Raw genomic sequence first — 18,415 nt, forward strand, 5'->3', positions numbered from 1 at the left:
CATCAGACCCAGGGAACACAGCCCTGCTGCCACAGCGCACAGGCACCCCAGCGACTGAGGTTTCCTCTTGGACTGACTGAAGTGTTTGCTGTTTCCCACATTGTTGGAATTCAACACCAGCCTGTTTACTGGTCCCCATGTGGCTTCAGTCTCTCTCTCACTCTCTCTCTCTTTCTCTCTTTCTCTTTTTTCTCTTTCCACAACACACCTTCTTTACATTACATACCCAGCATTCATACTAAGTAATGAGACTAACAACTAACTGAAGCAATTATGTTTTTACCTGTGTTACAGTTTAAATTTATTGTCCACCTTTTTTGTTAACCTACAAAAACATGTATGTGCATGTGCACATGTGACTATACTTTTAAATCACTTTTTAGTTTGAGTGAAATAGAACTAAAAAGAATTGATTTATACCATAAATATTAAAAAAAATGGCAGCTGTAATATAATTTATAGAAATGTTTTTCCACTGTGAGGTACTATATGGGCATCAGGGACATCATTTTCATATGCTTTATTTTGCAGCTGACAATGGATCATACAATGAATCAAAGGAAATAATATACATCTCAAGGAAAAATGTTAACAAGATGATGAGGCGCATGCAAAATGAGAATCTCTTCTTTATCTGCTTTGTTTTTTTCACTTCCTTCCCTCGGTACAGCCAGATGGCAAAGCTCCAGCTCTGCAGTCCTCTTCATACACTCATCATATTTGATGGGCATCCTGCTGCCGAGTTTCAAGGAGGCCATGTGTTTATGAAATGACACTTGTGACAAAAGAAAACTTCTATTTAGCAAGCTGATTCTTGGGTGGGGTGCATGGGGGCAGCAGCATGTGTGCATTCGTGTATGTGTGTGTAACATTGCGTGTGTGTTTGTGTGTGTTGGAGAACAAAGATTGTGGGAATGTGTATATTGTGCTTAGATAGGAGCAAGGCAGTGGGAGAAAGGTTATGTGTCGTGTGTGCATGTGTGTTTTTGTACCAGTAGCATCCATACCGTCTCTGTTTCACACTGTTGTCATGTTGGATGCCTGCTGTCTTCTAATCACATCCTGTACCTTTCTGTGATTTTTTTTTTTACTATGTTGCAATACATTTTATCATCAGTTTTGTGCATTTAACCATTCCAACAAAGAAAGTTGTTTTTTTTTTCACATTGATATCATAAATATCATACATTGTGAGGTCTCCTCCGCTGATGGATTCGAACATTCAGGACAAACTTTTGTTTTAAAAAATCATCTGATGTACATTTGCAACTAAAACAGGTTTTATGTTGGTCTTTTATTTGTTCTCAATATGCTATCATCTTATCCTAATATTGTCTTTGTCTTCAATGGTGAGGAATTCCCATCAAAGTTTTCCCCTTCTGTTAATACTTTAGGGAATTTTCAAACGTCGGGATGTATGGCTGTAATGCCCCAAGATTTGTTCTCCCTGAAAGAAATGATAGAGTAAGAATATATTAACTACAGAGCAACCTGGCTTTAAGAGGTCTGCATTTACTCTTACTTCATTTTAGGTTTACCAATATGTTATGCATAAATATATACTATATATATGTATATAGATATATATCAATATATGCTTTGCAGCATTCCTTTGATTTAAATTTTAAAGCCATGTTCATGCATTAAAAAGCAATTTCATATTTTTGACTGCAGGGTTTAGATGCAAATCCATGGGGCATTACGTTAAAAACCATAAACATCATAAAATAGGAAATAGAAATTAAAAATGGAAGCAAAATGAGGACGTTTAACTGGTCATTAAGAACTGAATGCTTTCTCGTTTGTTGATGTGATAAACGAAAAATTGTATTCAAGATAGAACACAAAAAATGGCAAGTGTAATGAAAAATAAAACCCATTTAAAGCAAAGTATTTTTTTATTCACACAAATTTAATAAGATATATAACAACCGTTTGGTCCATAAATATTTAAGGGGAAATAGTTTCTATACACCATCTTTATCAAGAAACAGGGAAACATGGACAATCTTGATAGAACACTTACTGTACTCAACTATTAACACGAAGATCAATATATAAGGTTCTTGGATTACCCAACTATATCTGAAAGAGTGCACAAATGCTTTCTATGACATCGCTGCCCCCTTTTTAACAGGATACACCATAAAAAGATCTTCGGAAATAAGATGCAAAACAGTACAAAACTAGTGAGGCGTCAAAAGGATGTGAATCAGTTAACAAAGAACACATATATCCTGAATTTCACAAACTTTCTCCCAAGTTATAGCATAAGGCACATAGTAGAACTGAGTTAGGCATCTACTTCAATAAGTAGATCTAGAGTACCACTTTGTTCTACAATAGAACAAATTGTGACGCTCACAATGAAATGTATCAACTCCATTGAAGATCTTTCTTTTCTCTCTATCTTTCAGCCAGAAGAAACATGTTTTTGGTCTGTTCAGTGGCAAGTGTCATTAAAGAAAGTATAAATATGGCCAAAAAGGAGAACACATGGACAATGATTTCCCACTGGCTGCCTCTTACGACTCCACCTATCTGAGGTCATTTGAATGCTCATGTCAGCTCTACAAATCTAGTCTGCAACGTCGCAATCACTTAATTTCTCACCACCCCGACTCCTTTTCCCTTTTTAAAATCACATTGTTACCCTGAGCAACATGATAAAAACAATAATGCACTTTTCACTGGGCAGTATATTGTCACTGTGCAATTGAGTTTAGCTGTGGGTTTATGAATATGCTTACTAGGATTTATCCATTTGACTACAGTTAATCTATGAGGCCAACAAATCTGAAAAAGTGCTCTGTCAAGAAAACAATCGATTGCAACAGCGTGCATTAACTGTTCTCCAATCCAAATTTCTCCCGCTGACTTCTAATTATCAAACCATTTCTATCAATGGGACTGCATTACATGTTGAACAGTTACCACTGTACAGATTGTGGGCTTAGCTTCTTTTTCTTTATCACAGCAGATCTGTGACTCAAGACAAAAATGTGTGTGGTTTCAGCATGTACCTGCCGTATAAGCTGCGATGGTTAGGGGCTTATTATGCAATTTAGACATGTAGCTCTGTGGGATATCTCGAAGTCTGATTCCATCCAACTCAGTCTTTAAGACCGAAACATTCGGAAATAATTAAAGCCTGTTTTCTGGAGTTGCCCATATACAGAACATTCTACAAGTTTATTTCCCAAATGATTCCAAAACAGAAAAAGAAATCTTTAAATTGGATAGTGCGAACACAGTGCATACATATACATGTTTCTGAGGGCAAAATATTCATATTATTTTAAAATTTAGCAATTAACCATAAATTAGGAAGGGATCATTTTATCATAATTCAATACAAATGTACAAATAAGGTCAAATCAAGTAAAAATCTAGCTTTCCAGACAAGATTCAAGTTTAGTTTTTTTTTCCGATGAATTGTGGGATCCATGACAATGTTCTAATGCCGTCAGCTTCAAAAATATCCTGTCCAAAATCAGTCTCAGCATACTGTTAGTCAACTACAGACACGGCTGCCATGCGGTTTCAAATGCTACACATTAAAATGATTTCCTTGTGTTTTTAATGTGGTCGCTGCTGTTTCTTGCTCTTGTTGTTCTTGTTTGTGTACACAGTACAGCACTTTCTGTTCCAGGGAGCTGTCTCTGGTAGATTTAAAGGTGTCACTTAAAAAAATAAAATGTAAATTGAGGAAAGAAAAAATAAAATAAAATAAAATAAAATAAACAAAAACAAAATAAAACCAGATAAAAAAAAATCAGTCTGCTAGGGATAGCTTGTTAGAAAAGGTTTGTCAAGGTAGTTTGCGAAGGGCTCCCCGAATCATGGCTGTCCAAACTAGAGGTGACGGAGGTCACTACAGTGATAGAGGGGTTTGTCAGGTCTGTTAGTGTGGCCGCGCTGGAGGGGGGGGTCAGGGCCCCACTGTCAGATGAGGGTGGAGGGAGTGAGGTGCCATCAGCCTTATCAACACCTCCATTCTCCTGTCGCAAAACGTTCCTTCTGAATTTGGCTCTTGCGTTTTGGAACCAAACCTGCAAACCAATCCCAGTGTGGCTTTTACTTTTTGTGTTTAAGATTAATTTTATATATATAAAAAAAAAGAAAGTATCAAATCATTTGTACAGTATTTTACATATCAAGTTATCACAGCTATTACTGTATCAACTTTCCCTTTTCTTGTGTATATAAAACTTTAAATGGCATTTTTCATACATTATTTTGATCTTAAGGGGCAGATAACAATAAACCAGTTAGCAGTTACAGAACTGTGAATTTTAATAGCAAATCAAAACAATAATCCTTTCCTTTTAATTTTTTTTATCTGTGAGAGCTAAATTACACCCTTTTCTATTCCACAGATAAATAGAACATGTGCACTCTCATTATTAATAATACCAGCTACAGTTTTACACTTAAGTTTCTACGCTTCTGAACGACTTTTCTCCTTTCTTTCCCAGAAAAAAATAACATTTAAGAATTTATACGATTTCTGATAAAACCCCTGGATATACATCTAATGACTAAATGGACCAAACAAACAAATAAAATCAAAAGGATGACTTTAATGATTATACTGGTGTGAGATGAGAGGGACGTGGAGGAGGAGTAGGGTGCAGACACAGATATGGGGTGATCAGATCAGTAAGAAGAATGGCTTTCTGCTTACCTGTAAAACTCTCTTAGTGAGGCCTGTTTTCTGGGCCAGCTGCTTTAAGTCCTTGGCATCTGGGTTGTGGTTGATGGCAAAGTAGGATTTCATTGTCCGCAGCTGATGGTGCTTGAAGGAGGTCCGCATGCGTTTGGTCTTCTGTGTTGGAGCGTAGGCCTGCTGGTCCCGGTCCAAGTGATCGGTGTCATTCTCATTACAGCCTGAGAGGGCAGACAGCAGGGCACAGGGGTGGGTCACAGTCCAAATGCAACAACTGCATTTTCTTTTTTTTAAACTAGTGCTTTGCATCTGGATTTATTTTGATATTATGCTAAATGACTGACAAAGAAGTGACAACTAAGTGGTAATAAAGCAAATCACTCCTCTACTATCAAGATGATATTATTCAAATCATAAAACTGCTTAAATCTGACGACTTGCAAGGGTCACTGACTGAATATTACATCGTCTGAAGGCTCAATATTTAATTGAATATCTTGTTACAAACTCCAGTTTTGCAGGGAAAGAAAAGACACAATTAGATTAAGCCTATGACGTGAATTTGATTGTTCCCGTATTTCCATTGACTTGCTATCCTAACAGATCTATAATACGCCATCATGAGAAATATTTAAAGTTTGTTATATTTATCACAATAAATTGGAATATATGGACAAATGGGAGTCAAGAATCTCACTGAACTGACTAAACTGAAATAACTATAATACACTGGAAATTGTGATTATTGTAGCTTTTCTAAAAAATGCAAGTACATTTCTTTCTTTAAATGAAAAATGATGTATTATAACCGTATACCGGGATCAGGCTAAAAACTATTTGCTTGTGTTTGCAAAGACTAATAGTCCTAATGGGCCTCATTTGTCAGTTGCTTAGTCCTGTATGAATATTAAAACGGCAAAATGCAAAAAACGTATCCACTAAATTAAATTAATGTATTTCTTAACAGTGCTTCAGAAACATTTGCAGGTGCATTTAAGAAAAATATAATCTTAGCACTTTATTTCACTATGGTGTTGTTTTAGAAATAAAATGCTTACATAACTCTTTACTGTGGGAACAGATAAAATTCCAATGCCAAATAAATACTTGCAAATTAAATTAGCATGTGACTATAGAACATTTACATGACTGCAACCAAAATATACAACAAAATACAATCAGTGACAATCCATTGTTATTTGTTTAGATTTTTCTATAGAATCTAGCATTTACTAAAATCTCATCGCTTACTTTAGTGCAGAAGGAGTGGAAATCTGGGCACCAAAGAAAGAGCATAGGATTTCTAAATTATATAGTAGGTTGTATTGATTTTCTTGTCTCCTTGTAACCAAAATGCTGACCCGTTGTTTTGCTCAGTGGATGATAAAATATCAAATAACTTACACCAAGATTTCATCATAAGGATACAGTGCAAACACTTTCTTAAAAATGAATTATTGAATTCAATTACAAATCCATGTGAATAAGGCAGAAACTGATTCATCAAACTGTGGGATTTTTAATGTTTGGCGCTGTCTTATAATATGCCGTGAATTCTGATTTTATTTTCATGTGAGAATTTTTCTTGTGACACCTATTTGAACCTTTAATATGACAATTATTGACACCTATGTTCTTGTGTTCTAGCCCTCACTGGATTGTGTTTCACTTGATATTACCCACTAGGGGTCTCTATATCCAAACAAGACTTTACAGAGTGGTGTGCAATACTCAGTAGACCCACACCTTTCCCTGGTGAAAACAAACATGAATGTGCTCGCTAAAGCAGAAACAAAACCTCAAACAAAACCTCATTCTATTTGTCATGAATATTGAATCTCCTGATCTGCAGAACGATGCATTAACCTGAACAAAACAGGGAAAAGAGTATGTTGGAAAAAAGAAAATATAAACTATATCTTTTAGTTGTTTGCTAATTCCATTTTTTATACAAATATATTTTCTTTTTTCTTTTCTATGTTCTGATTTTTGTTGTTTTAGTTTAAATCTGTCTGTTATGAGGTAAAAAAAAAAAATCATCATACAAGAATTATAATTAACATTTCCAAAATGCACAAAAAAAGGCATTGCACTTAGGCTTAAAGAAGCCAGAAAGCCTCTTTTTAAATTAGGACATTATTCTATTCTACTTCACACTAGTCTATTCTATTTAAACATCCCAAATGAAAAATATAATATTCCCACTGGGACCTTTACTGTGTCTGTGGTGCTTAATAATGAGCTCACGGGGAAATCTTACAGTATTTTATGTCTTTCTCTGTGGGATTTTCTTTTGTGTGATTTTTTTTTACCTTTTGTAGCAGCATAATATTTCTTATTTTTATTTCATCTCAAAAGTTTGTTGTAGGAAAGATATTCTGATGTTTAAAAAAAAAAACATAGTTCTAGAACAGTAATTTTCCTATTAAGGCATCCATGAGAATTTTAGGATTTGCATAATCTCTCGGAATTTTGTTTGCGAATAACAAACCCAAAGCCCCTTGAAGCGGAGCGCGGACTGTACAGTGCTGTGTTTGGAGCCGCTGGCCCCTCTCCCTGCAGCAGGCCCCTCTGCACGGCGCTGCTGTGTCCCTGAGAACTGTGCTGACCGCCGCACGGGAGGCCAGGGATTCCAACGTCACCTCTAATTAACGGAGAACAATTAACGCGCAGATTACCCTTATTCCTCCCTATTCACCGGGAACAGAGGAAACTTGGCGCACAATGACAAACTTTCTCAACCGCACACTAATTCGCAGAAAGCGACAACAAAATGGGGACGCTGCAGGGGGGGTGGGGGGTCGGGTTATAACATTCAGCGATTCAATGCAAGATTTGAGATGAAACCTACATTTAACAGTTTCTCAATGATGAGTGTGATTACAGTTTTTCTGCCATCCAACAAAAGTCAAAGACGTGCAAAACAATGATTTTGGCCACGATTTTTACGCATGAGTTCCAGACTTCATGTACCCCCGTCACATCCATTCTACAAATTTATTTTGACCTAAATTAGCTCATATTAATTATAGACTTCAATATGCACGTTAACGGTCAAATTTCGATCACTCTCCGCGCAACACACGCCACAGTTTAATGCACAACAACGGTGCGTCAAAGACGCGTGGACAGAAAGCTGTAGATCAATTAGCACACGGCTGCGGGCGCCGTTACACGCACGCAGTGCTCACCTATATTAGCATAGCCTGCAGGAGACATGCATCCATTTCAGACGGCTGATGGAGATGGGGCGTTGAGAAACCGTTTGGACTAAAAATAGCGAGGGTCTTCTGCGCAATGGAAAAAATCCCGATTTTTTATTTCATTGTTTGTTTGTTTTTTGTTTTTTTTTTGTTAGATTTTTCATTTTTATTGGAATGCAAGGAATATAAATCACAGAGCAAACAAGCAAAAAAAAATCGTGTTGTCTCCCCTTGCCCTCCTGCCCCTCAAAGGAGATGTTTTTTTAACTGAATTATTTACTTTATTTATTTTCTATTTATTTGAGGTTGATTTAAAGTAACTTTAATACTTTTGCTGCTATATTTTAAAACAATAAAATAAATCAATACGACGATATTTTGATCAGTAAAGTCCGAGGACCATTTTAGTGAGGAATGCATAAATCACAAAGCAGTGAAATGTTCCCTTGTTATGGTCCAGGGACCATAGGTTTGTTTGTTTTTGTTTTGTTTTGTTTTGTTTTGTTTTGTTTTGTTTTGTTTTGTTTTCTGAGCTATATGAGGAACAGTTTAGTATAGAGTGCAGTCTGGTAAAAAGCTCGGTGTGTTTTGCTGTACGTTTCACTTTCTCTATATATAGGCCTAACCACAGGGCAGACGTCCAGCCTACTTTTGCACCTAAACAAAGTAAGTTACAAAAAAACTCAGACTGCCTATTTACAAATGATTTTCCATTGTGTATGTGTTTGTATGTCATTGATGCGAGGCTCTGCTCTGAGCTCCGAGCAGCATGCTGTCTCACCTGTGTTGTAGCTGGGTATATCTATCCCCATGGCCGGGCTCTTCCTCTTGCGCGGCCTCCCTTTCTGTGCCGTTCCGGTACCGTTGAAGTAGGGTAGGGTGAGGCCGCCCCCCTTGGCTGCCAGCTCGGCGAAGTTGAGCTGCTGATGGTAGTCCGGTCCCTGTACCAGCGTCTCGAAGTGGAGCCGGCAGTACACCAGGCTGTCCTTCATGCCGAAGTGGTCGCCCGTAGTCAGCGTCTTGTTGCAAGTAGTGCACGTGAAGCAGCTCAGGTGGTACACGGAGTCGCGCGCCCGCATCACCATCTCCGAGGCCGATATCCCGAGGTGGCAGCGCGCGCACCTCTGCACTGAGAACCTTCTGGAACAGACAAATCGTCAAGACTCCTCATACATAGAGACCAAATGGGACAAACACAAAGGCAGAGGGCGAAATAAGCTAACACGAGCTGTCAGAGGCTAAAATATGCTAACTATTTTTTCGTGTGTTTCAGTGAGGCGTGTGTAGACCGTCTGACACAGCCTGTAACAGGCTGTATGGCTACATATGGCCTGCAACTGAGTGACGGCTGGTCGATAGGCCACATTTTGTTTGGAGTAAAAATATACTTTCCATGTGCGTCTCTATTAAATAAGCAAAAAGTCAGTACAGTTTCAATGATAAAACCAGCCTATTATTACTAACCTCTTGGCAGTTAAGCTGACATTAAACACAAAAGGCTACAGGTATGGTATTGTAAGAGAGTAACATATTTCGCCAGTAGCATTTTTTTCTTTCATGGGTTGTTTTCTTATGCTTATAAATAACATTATGGCATGGCTGTGTAAAGCCATGCTAAAATATTGTACAACATATCTGACCCATAACAGCATTTTTAATTTATTATTTCCATATTAAGTCATGTTAGGCCACTTTACATGCTGACAAAAGCCACTGTATTTTACTTTTTTTTTAAGAAAAAAAATATATAAATGAAGGATATAACGATGTAGTCCTTTGTTCCTGGGCTGACTCATGCAAGCTAATGTAGTTTATATTACACTCAGAGCTATAGAAACTATTACATCTAAACCACAAACGAATAAAAGTAAAAAGAAAAAAAAAATCATGTCAGAACTTTTTCTCAGTGAACAGCATGCAGTGGGATTCTATTCAGACAAGAATCACGTCTAATTGGACTGAAAGCTTCAAAATTATTCCAGATGAACAACAGGAGCCTGTTGAATCAGGGTTAATAACAGTGGCTGTGCTTCTTATTCTTCGTTTTTCCAAAAATTCATTTAAAAGTTTAAAAGGAATTTTCCTGTAAAGCAGCAGCTTTTGGTGATTACACGCGCGTGCGTGTGCGCATGACAGAGAGCCAAATATTTTCCAAAGCTGTCTTGTAAATTTACAAGCTATGAATGTGTAACCTTAATTTTTCTTACCTGTAGTAATCCTCCTTGCAATAGATACTCCCATCCTTGGCAAAACACGTTAACTCCGACTCCAGCGCTAGTTTACATTCACAGCATTTGAGACACCTCAGGTGCCACTGTTTGTCCACGGCCAGGAGGTAGTATCTGTCCGAAATCTTGCCGCCACAGCCGGCACACAGAGCAGGCTTCTCCGGGCTCATTGAAGGCATGGTCTGAGGCACAGAGAGGGGAGAGAGCGCATGGTAACTACCTCCTGACGGGGAAATCTAATGCAAAATATAGTATACTAAAACAGAAACAACAGGCCTTTGGTAAATTTCTGGACATGATTTTAAACTAGTTTTATCTGTCAAGTAGCTAAAGGCCTTTTGAAGAGCAATTTCAACACGCCGTTAAAGAAACGCAGGCTCGGTGTGTTACGGCCCAAATGAAGGAGTAAACGACATCTATGAAACTGAAAAAATCTCAATATCGAGGAGAAAGAAATACATTTGTATTGCTAACCTAATATTGTATTAGTTTAATATCCCCTTTATTTGTAGACAAATTCAAAGAAAAGAACAAACTGTTAGTTTGGGTGTGAAAGTTATTAAAATATTAAATACAAGCCTTTTTAAAATATATACATAGTGAATATAGTATTTTTCTGGTTAAAAGAATAAAACACAAATGTGTTATAATAATAATATTTCACCGTGTTTTTTTTTGTCAACAGTTATTTATAAATGTGTAATTACCAGATTTAAAATTAATATGTGTCCACATAAATTAAATATTACTGTTTTAATGTACAATGTTTTATTTGCTGCCAAAAGTAAATGTGTGTATTTCGAATATATTTTGAGACAACTGCATGTCAAGTTGCAGGCACGGAGTTTATGTTTTGAGCAGGAAAATTTTGAGCTATTAAAATCATAGGATATTAATTATAGAGGAGAAAATAGATTTTGGATTTAAAATTGAAAGAAAAGATTTTTACCATAATTATATACAAAGAAGTAACTGATAAATCCTTCTTAGTGGTCTCTGACTTACCACTGAACAACTGTACATTTCCTAGCAGGTTAACGGTGCCACGGTCGCCGTTTACGCAGTGACGGAGGTTAAAACGACTTTTAACATGAATTCAAACGCGGGTCAACGGGGCTCTTACCGACTCTCTGCCGTTGAGCTGCATGCCCTTCGCCAGGCGCGACTCCGTTTTCGACCTTCTCTCCATCTCCTCCATGATCCCTTGGATGTGATCCCCGGAGATCCCGTGGAAAAGCATGGCTCCCGGTCCTGGACGCAACGTGCAACTGCCTGCCTCTGTCTTGCAGCCCACAACTTCCATATACTGTACTGCAGCGCTGCGCCCCGCTCTCTCAGCGCATCCAAATGGGCTCTGAGGCTCTGAGAGGCAAACAAAACAACAACAACACAGCCCCAGAGATTCAGATCACCTCCTCGCCACAGTGCAAAGGCAACTGGAAGAAAAGAAGCACGAAGAAACTACAACATGGGTGGGACAGGAGGAGTTGGTGGTGGTGGTACACCAGCTTTTTCCTTCTTCCCGTGAATGTCTCTCCTCCAGCAAAAAATATATAGTCCAAATGACGCGACAAACCGGTGTGGAAGTGGTGGTGGGGAGGGAGGAGGGGAGGGGGGCTACAGAGTGAACACTCGCCAAAAATAATGACACAAAGTTTTTTTTGTTGTTGTTTCTTTTTGGTGATTTCTCTCTCCCGATTATCCCAGTCAGGGGTTCCTTGGTGCTTGGAGGTCAGGTTGGGACTGCCTGGATTTGAGAACCGTGTCCTATTTGTGAAGAGAGCAAAGCCTGCCCAGTCTGAATAATTTGGTAGGAGGAGTTCCCCTCTCTCCCTCTCTCTCTCTCTCTCTCTCACTCTCTCTCCTCTCACTTGGTGTCTCTCCCTCAATCTCTCTTTCTCTCTCTCTCTCTCCATCGCCACTGATTTCTATTCACCAACAAAGAGCTGTCACTCTTCCCTCAAAAACTCCAGATTCTGGCTGCGCGAAGGACCACTACTTTATGGTATTGACATTTTCATTACTTTTATTCCCCCATTTACAGGAGAGGATGCTGGAGTGTAGTCAGAAGTTCCATAAAGCTGAAATTGGCTCAGAGTACTTTGGGTGTAAATATTTTATTCATTAATCTAAACAAATAATATGCATCTCAAGTACAATAAACTCCTTTGGGTTTATTAAAAGGGTCAGAAATATGGATAACTGCAGTTCTCCTACAGAGGTCAGGTAGGAGAGTCATGCTTCTCCTACATGACTGTGGAGACAATTTCATTGATTTAATTTTGAGCTTTTGCAATTTCAAAACCTTACAGTTTTGGAGGTTTGACTCCTGCTTTATGAGGTGCTTGGTTGTCCCAAAATAACATAATAGGCGCGCGCGCGCGCGTGTGTGTGTGTTATAAGTGTATTGTTTGGGGCGGGGCAGTGATCAGTGATAGGCTAGAGGGCGGGGACAGATTGTATTAAACAATTTAGGAGACAGCGTTTTTTTTTTAACACAACTGAATGAGATTTTGTTTAGAAATAAAAGCATCATACGCCGTTATAACTTATTTTCTCAAATAAGGTAATCACAAACCACCCCCCCCCCCTAAATTTTGATGCTCTGTAATTTTGACGAGGCCTAAACACACACACACACACACACACACACACACATATATATATATATATATATATATATATATATATATATATATATATATATATATATATATATATACTCAGCCTTTTTGTGTGCAAGAATTCTCTCTCGATCAAAATTTAAAACAAGTTTAATTCTTTACGGAGCATCTATTAAAGAGCCTCTTGTCTTTTCTCTGTTTCTTTAATTGGGCCAAAAAAATTCGTCTACCTTTAGAAGAGTTGATTCGATCAAAACAGAAACCGGATCGCAGCTATAAGAATATTTTTATTTATCTTACAGGCTGTGTAACAAGCGGTGTGAATGCAGCCGAGCTAAAAAGTAGGGAAAATCACCGCCAGTTTTTGCATATTTTCTCAAATCCACGCTCCTTATATCTTACTTATGACAATCTAAAGAGGCCACTGTGGCGGTGCAATCACGATCTGTGTCAGTTTTAAAGGGTGAGAAAACTCAGTTACGCAAATAAGACTGAATGGCTTAACTGTCCAGGCCAAATATGGTGACAACAAACCAAAACGAGGCAGCTCAAGGTCTGTATTTGGACAAACACAAGGCGAGTCTTTACAGCTGAAAGCCGGATAACGAGCTCTGGCCTCTGCAAGGTCGATGGCTCAAGATTTTCCGCCATATAGAAACACGGGCTGGATGTGCGGCTCGGCTCTGGTCACATTAATAGATTTACCGAGGCTCAGGGGGTTTGCAGGTGTGGATGCTTCATCTCAAGACGTGATACATTATCATGTGCAGCCCCTCCACCCCCCACATCCTCCCTGCATCCCTGCCTCCCCACACCACCACCATGAAGTTGTGTTGGCTTTAATTGGAGGCCCCTTGATAACAGCGCTATAAGACGAGGCTTGGACCCTCCTGGACGCGCTGGACCTGCAGCTGTCCTGACGTTAATTTGCGATCCGTCAGTGTCTCAGCACCAAGCCAAAGAGCGCTGAAAAGACACTCAAAAGGGACACACGGATTTCATTTCACCTGGACAAAGACACCCCGAGAGGACCGATCAACTCAGCTCTGTGTGATATTTAATCAGTCTGCTGATTTCTCTCTCTCTCTCTTTCTACGGAAAATAACGGCGTCTAATTTTTTTCAATGGACTTAATGAGACTGTAAAATATAAATACAGTAATCACACTTTCGTTTTTTTTAAAAACAAGACATCAATCAAGTCGGTAATGTCGACAAAGAACACTGTTTTGACCCGTTGCCTCCAGCAGTGACATTTCATTTGACTGAAGAGGGTTTAACAATGTGTCAGCGAACACCAAGGGGCTCAGGGAGTAATGTCTTTTGTGTTTTGGCTTTATTTCGTTTCTGTTGATCTAATTGGAATATTAATAGGCCTAAATATAGTTTGTTTATTTTTTTTCAGTTCGTAATTGGAGAAAATCTGCAGAGAAGCCAAAACCAATTCACGAAATGATGCTTAAAAAGTGACAATATTTACTCAATTTTTAAATAATATTTCTCCCTCGAAACGTTTTCTTAATATATCATATTAATTAAGTTACCACATTATGTATGTTAACCATCATATTTCATTACTGTCTTCAGATTAATTGAATTAAATGAATCTGGGCGGTTCTGTGTCAGTTTTTCGTTTGCTTACTGAGAATGATTTGCCCTAATTGCCCTTAAGATTTCTGATCCTGTTACACTAAAGTCTTTTAAAACCAAATAATATTGGTTGCTCATTCGTGCTGTTTTGAGCTCCATTTAAACCTTTGACGCGTTTTAAAAGTTAAATAGAAACAGTGTTAACAACCATGTTTAAAATGGCGTGTGAACACACTGCAGGATGCTCAGTGGGTCACTGATTTTTCTCATCTAAATAAAGAAAATAAATTATCACATCTAAGCCAACAATACAAACAAAATTACTTATTTTCGGTATTTATTTTAAAAAGCGTCGTTTTTTATTTCCTCGCCGCTCAGCTTGCAATAGTTTTGATTCCACTCACAAACGCCTATGTTAGGCTATATGTTAACATAATTAAAAATATTATCGGAGAAAAAATATTTGTTTAAACATTTGTAAATAAAAATATAGGTAGAGTGAGTTTAGATTGGTTTACCTACACATCCCGGAGATTATTAGCCATGTCACTGTATTTGTCATGCATCAGAGCAGTCGCGCATTGCTTCACACGCTTTTATTAAAAAGCCAACCTTATATTGTTATTTTCCCAAGCATATATAGAAAAAAATGCTCTTACCTGCGGCTGTGCAGTGTGTGAGATCCCTGTGCAGCGCGCAGGCTGAGCAGCTCCGGACTGTGCGCGCTGTGCAGAGGAGACAGAGGAGACGCTGCTGCCGGTAGATGGGGGCTGTTCCTCGTTTCTGAGCTTACACTTCTAGTTCGAGCGTCAATTAAAACACAAGACATTTAAATATTCCTCTCCCGTATGCAGGCAGCCCTCAGCACAACACACACACACAGTCAACGCACAGAAAATAGGAAACCAGGAGCCAATGGCCTACTCAGCATGTAGGTTAGAATATGTGATGTATAAATTACAGAATTAACTAATCTGGAGTCGGTGAGCGCAAAATGAACAACTACCTTTACATACAGCAACATTTAGGGAGTGTTTTAAATCAGATGTTTTTTCCCCCCTTAAACGCCGTATTTTTCCGTCTATAATGAAAGAATTTTTGAGTTTTATTTTATCCCCAAAAGACGATTTAACCGCATTTTGCAAAGTTTGAAGCACATATAGCTCTATATCACTACGAGTTCATGATATTTAAGTGAGATGGGATACGGTTACAGCTCTAATTTCAGTGGTATATGTCAGCAGAGGTTTGTGTTGATAAATAATTAGATCTATAGTCAAACTAGATCAATCAATGTGACAAAGACATGGAGCACGACAAAACAAAGCCTGCTGTGGAAATAAAGGGTTTGGTATTCGTGCAAAAAAAATTGATGAAATCATTTTTCAAAATAAAAGTGCGAAATAATTTCTGAATTTTACGCATTTCAACGTGTGACAGTAATCGAAACCAAGCAGTGGTATGGCAGTTTTTAATGACTAGACTATACTGATTTTTCTTTTTCTTTCAACGTCATCAAAAGATGCACACACGTTAAAAGGCTACCTGAGAATAATTGAAATGTATTTTTTTTTAAATATGCTCAATCACTGTTCTGTTTTTTTCCACTGTTATATTAGAATATAAATCAACACTCCAAAAATATCGAAATATTGTAATTCTTGGGCTCATTTTTTCGTTTCCACTTAACTGTATGTCCCTTCATCCGTCTCACCTGGAAAATCAAGCTGACAAACTTCATATAAATTCAATGCAGTATTGAGTGTATTTAGCCAGGAACCATTCTGCACACATTTGGCCTCATGTTGCAGCATCTAATGAATAAAGAAATGTTGCTGATGAAAAATTCACCACTGTTTAATAATGTCAAGTTTTAAGTAAATATTTATATTGTTTATGCTTTGAAGATGGTTTGATTGTGCCTGACCAATAACAAGACTATATTTTTCTCAATTCAAATATTCAATATTCTTATTATATAATGCTGCTTTTGTCATTGTATTGGTGTAATTTCATTCACTGGATTATTATTCACCTGATAGGCTTACACAATGTGACAACAAGCCATTAAATAATAACAACACTGATACCAAAATGCAAAACAGTTTAAACAGTGTACCCTGCCTCCGAATGAATTTCATATTTACTCTTAGTATAACAGAGATAGCTCATCCAGCAGACAGGATGTCCTAAACGTGCTAACACTGGCCACTTAGAGAACACACTGTGGTGTAGATGGACTGATTTCAATTGACAACAAGTGAATAGAGGGGTTTGTATTTTGTGAATGCTCCAGAGCAAAGGGTGACAATTAATTACACCTCTGTGCTGCTTGCATAAATGACACTGTGCCACACTGCTAACAGTCATTTTGCTCTGCTCCTTCCGCCTGGGCTGACATCACAATGTATCTCATCAATAATGCAACGGCACTGAGATCCATTTCACTTTGCACCACAACACATACCGTGCACACAGCGTCCTCCGAGCATGATACCCAGACAGGCTCTGCAGCGTGCTTTGGTTCAACAGTGAGACCACAGAAACAGCATCAACCCGGGATGCCTGCCTGCCTGCCTGCCTGCCTGCCTGCCTGCCTGCCTGCCTGGCTCCTTGGGCATGGTGGTTAGATTACCACACATCCAGGGTTTATCTGGAGTCATCATTTCTGGGTCACCTCAAGTGACACTCAGGCTTGCAGAGGGAGCTCTCAGTCACTCCCAAAGCAAGGAGCAGAGGAGGCAAAGGAGGAGGCGAGCAAGGAGGAGGTGGGGAAGGCTCTCCCAGGATCCACTGTGGTGCAGGGAACCACAGGCTAAACACTGACAGAGTGAAGGAGAGGAGGAGTGGGTGAGGGGGGGAGGGGGTGTTGAGGAGGAGGAACAGAGGGAGGAGTGAAGCACTGTAAAGCTGTATCCAAGTCACATGTATCCCAGTCACATGAGTCAGGGTGGGTGGGTGAGAGTATGGTGTGAGACATCCTGGAAATATTTACAAACACACAGTGGACATGGCTTCATAATTATTGGAGTAGAGGAAATATCAAAATGCACAAGTTTGGGTGATATATGACCAAAGAAGTGTTTTTTTATGGTCGATACCTCAAATTAAAATGTCTAACAGTGATTTAGAATAATAATGATTGACAAGAATAAGCCTATAAATAGATTTTTGAGGCGTCTAAATCCCCAACGCGTCCTGTTTTTCATTTCCATCCTTATTTTCTCTCTCCAGGTCTTTCTCCCTCATTTTTTCCCCTCTCCTCCTCCAACTCCCCGCTTCTTCCACTTTCTCTTTTCTGTCTCTTCCAACCAACCAACGCTCCCCCTCCCCTCACCCCCTCACTACCTCTCACCACCACCCCCTACCTCCCTCCACCCCTCCTTCGATCTCCTCCCTGCTCTGCTCTGCTGGAGCTCAAATCACAACCCCGGTCCCTGGCAGATGGAGGATAGGAGAGAGAAGCTCTTAACTAGCCAGCCTGAGCCTCTGCTCTCTGCACACCAACTGCTGCCTGCCTCCCCTCCCTGCCTCCAGAACAGCTCAAACAGCACACCGCCACCTCCACCCCTCCATCTCCCTCCACCTCCTCTGGGGACAGAGTATCCTCCTGGGGAATGGTGCGCGTATTAGTCCATATCTGGCCACACTAGAAAGGACATGGAAACATAATAGACGGATGTTCTTTATCGCTATACAACCTTACGGTGCAAAGCTGATGATGATGATGCTTGTATATGTTGTTGTATTGTAAAATGCTCTGTCTTCCTGCTTCAACCACTCATTGAAGACAGTCAGAGAGGAGCTTAAGTTAGAGGTTAAATAGTGTAAAAGCCAAAAAAAGTGGTAATTACATCACTTGTCTTGTCAGTGTAGAAAAGAAATCAGAGATATAACCGCACTGATGTAAGACCAGGAGGGAAATAAACAGGCCAAAGTGCTCCTTAGGCACTTAGGTGCCTGTTACTGCCTCTGACTCTCCTTTTATCTGGTCTCATCTGGCGGCCACAACTTGGCCTGGCATGAGCCTGACCACCAGTTGCGGTCTGAGGGAGAAACTGCTCCTCTGTGCTATTTGCAGCCCTGTCTGTCCAAAGGAATC

General features: G+C 39.2%; 1 protein-coding gene across 4 annotated transcripts; it reads right to left on the reverse strand.

Annotated features, from left to right (window-relative positions):
• Positions 1-505: 505 nt before the first annotated feature.
• On the reverse strand, positions 506-15,365 carry lhx9 (LIM homeobox 9). Of its 4 annotated transcripts, XM_088077584.1 has the most exons (6): positions 14,973-15,365; positions 11,224-11,462; positions 10,080-10,282; positions 8,654-9,012; positions 4,688-4,890; positions 1,880-4,052 (listed from the first exon to the last, which is right to left on the reverse strand). In XM_088077584.1, exons 2-6 carry the CDS (start codon positions 11,401-11,403, stop codon positions 3,798-3,800), a joined length of 1,200 nt encoding a protein of 399 aa, XP_087933710.1. In that variant the 5' UTR covers positions 11,404-11,462; positions 14,973-15,365; the 3' UTR covers positions 1,880-3,797. The 4 variants fall into 4 exon arrangements, with proteins under 4 accessions (XP_042340160.1, XP_087933710.1, XP_042340159.1 ...); XM_042484226.2 differs by lacking the exons at positions 1,880-4,052; positions 14,973-15,365 and adding an exon at positions 506-1,447 and having other exon boundaries at positions 11,224-12,582; XM_042484225.2 differs by lacking the exon at positions 14,973-15,365 and having other exon boundaries at positions 8,654-9,009; positions 11,224-12,596.
• Positions 15,366-18,415: the final 3,050 nt, after the last annotated feature.

This window comes from Plectropomus leopardus, chromosome 5 (genome assembly GCF_026936395.1).
Source record: "Plectropomus leopardus strain MGB_pleo_1.0 chromosome 5, ASM2693639v1, whole genome shotgun sequence".
Lineage (NCBI taxonomy): Eukaryota > Metazoa > Chordata > Actinopteri > Perciformes > Serranidae > Plectropomus > Plectropomus leopardus.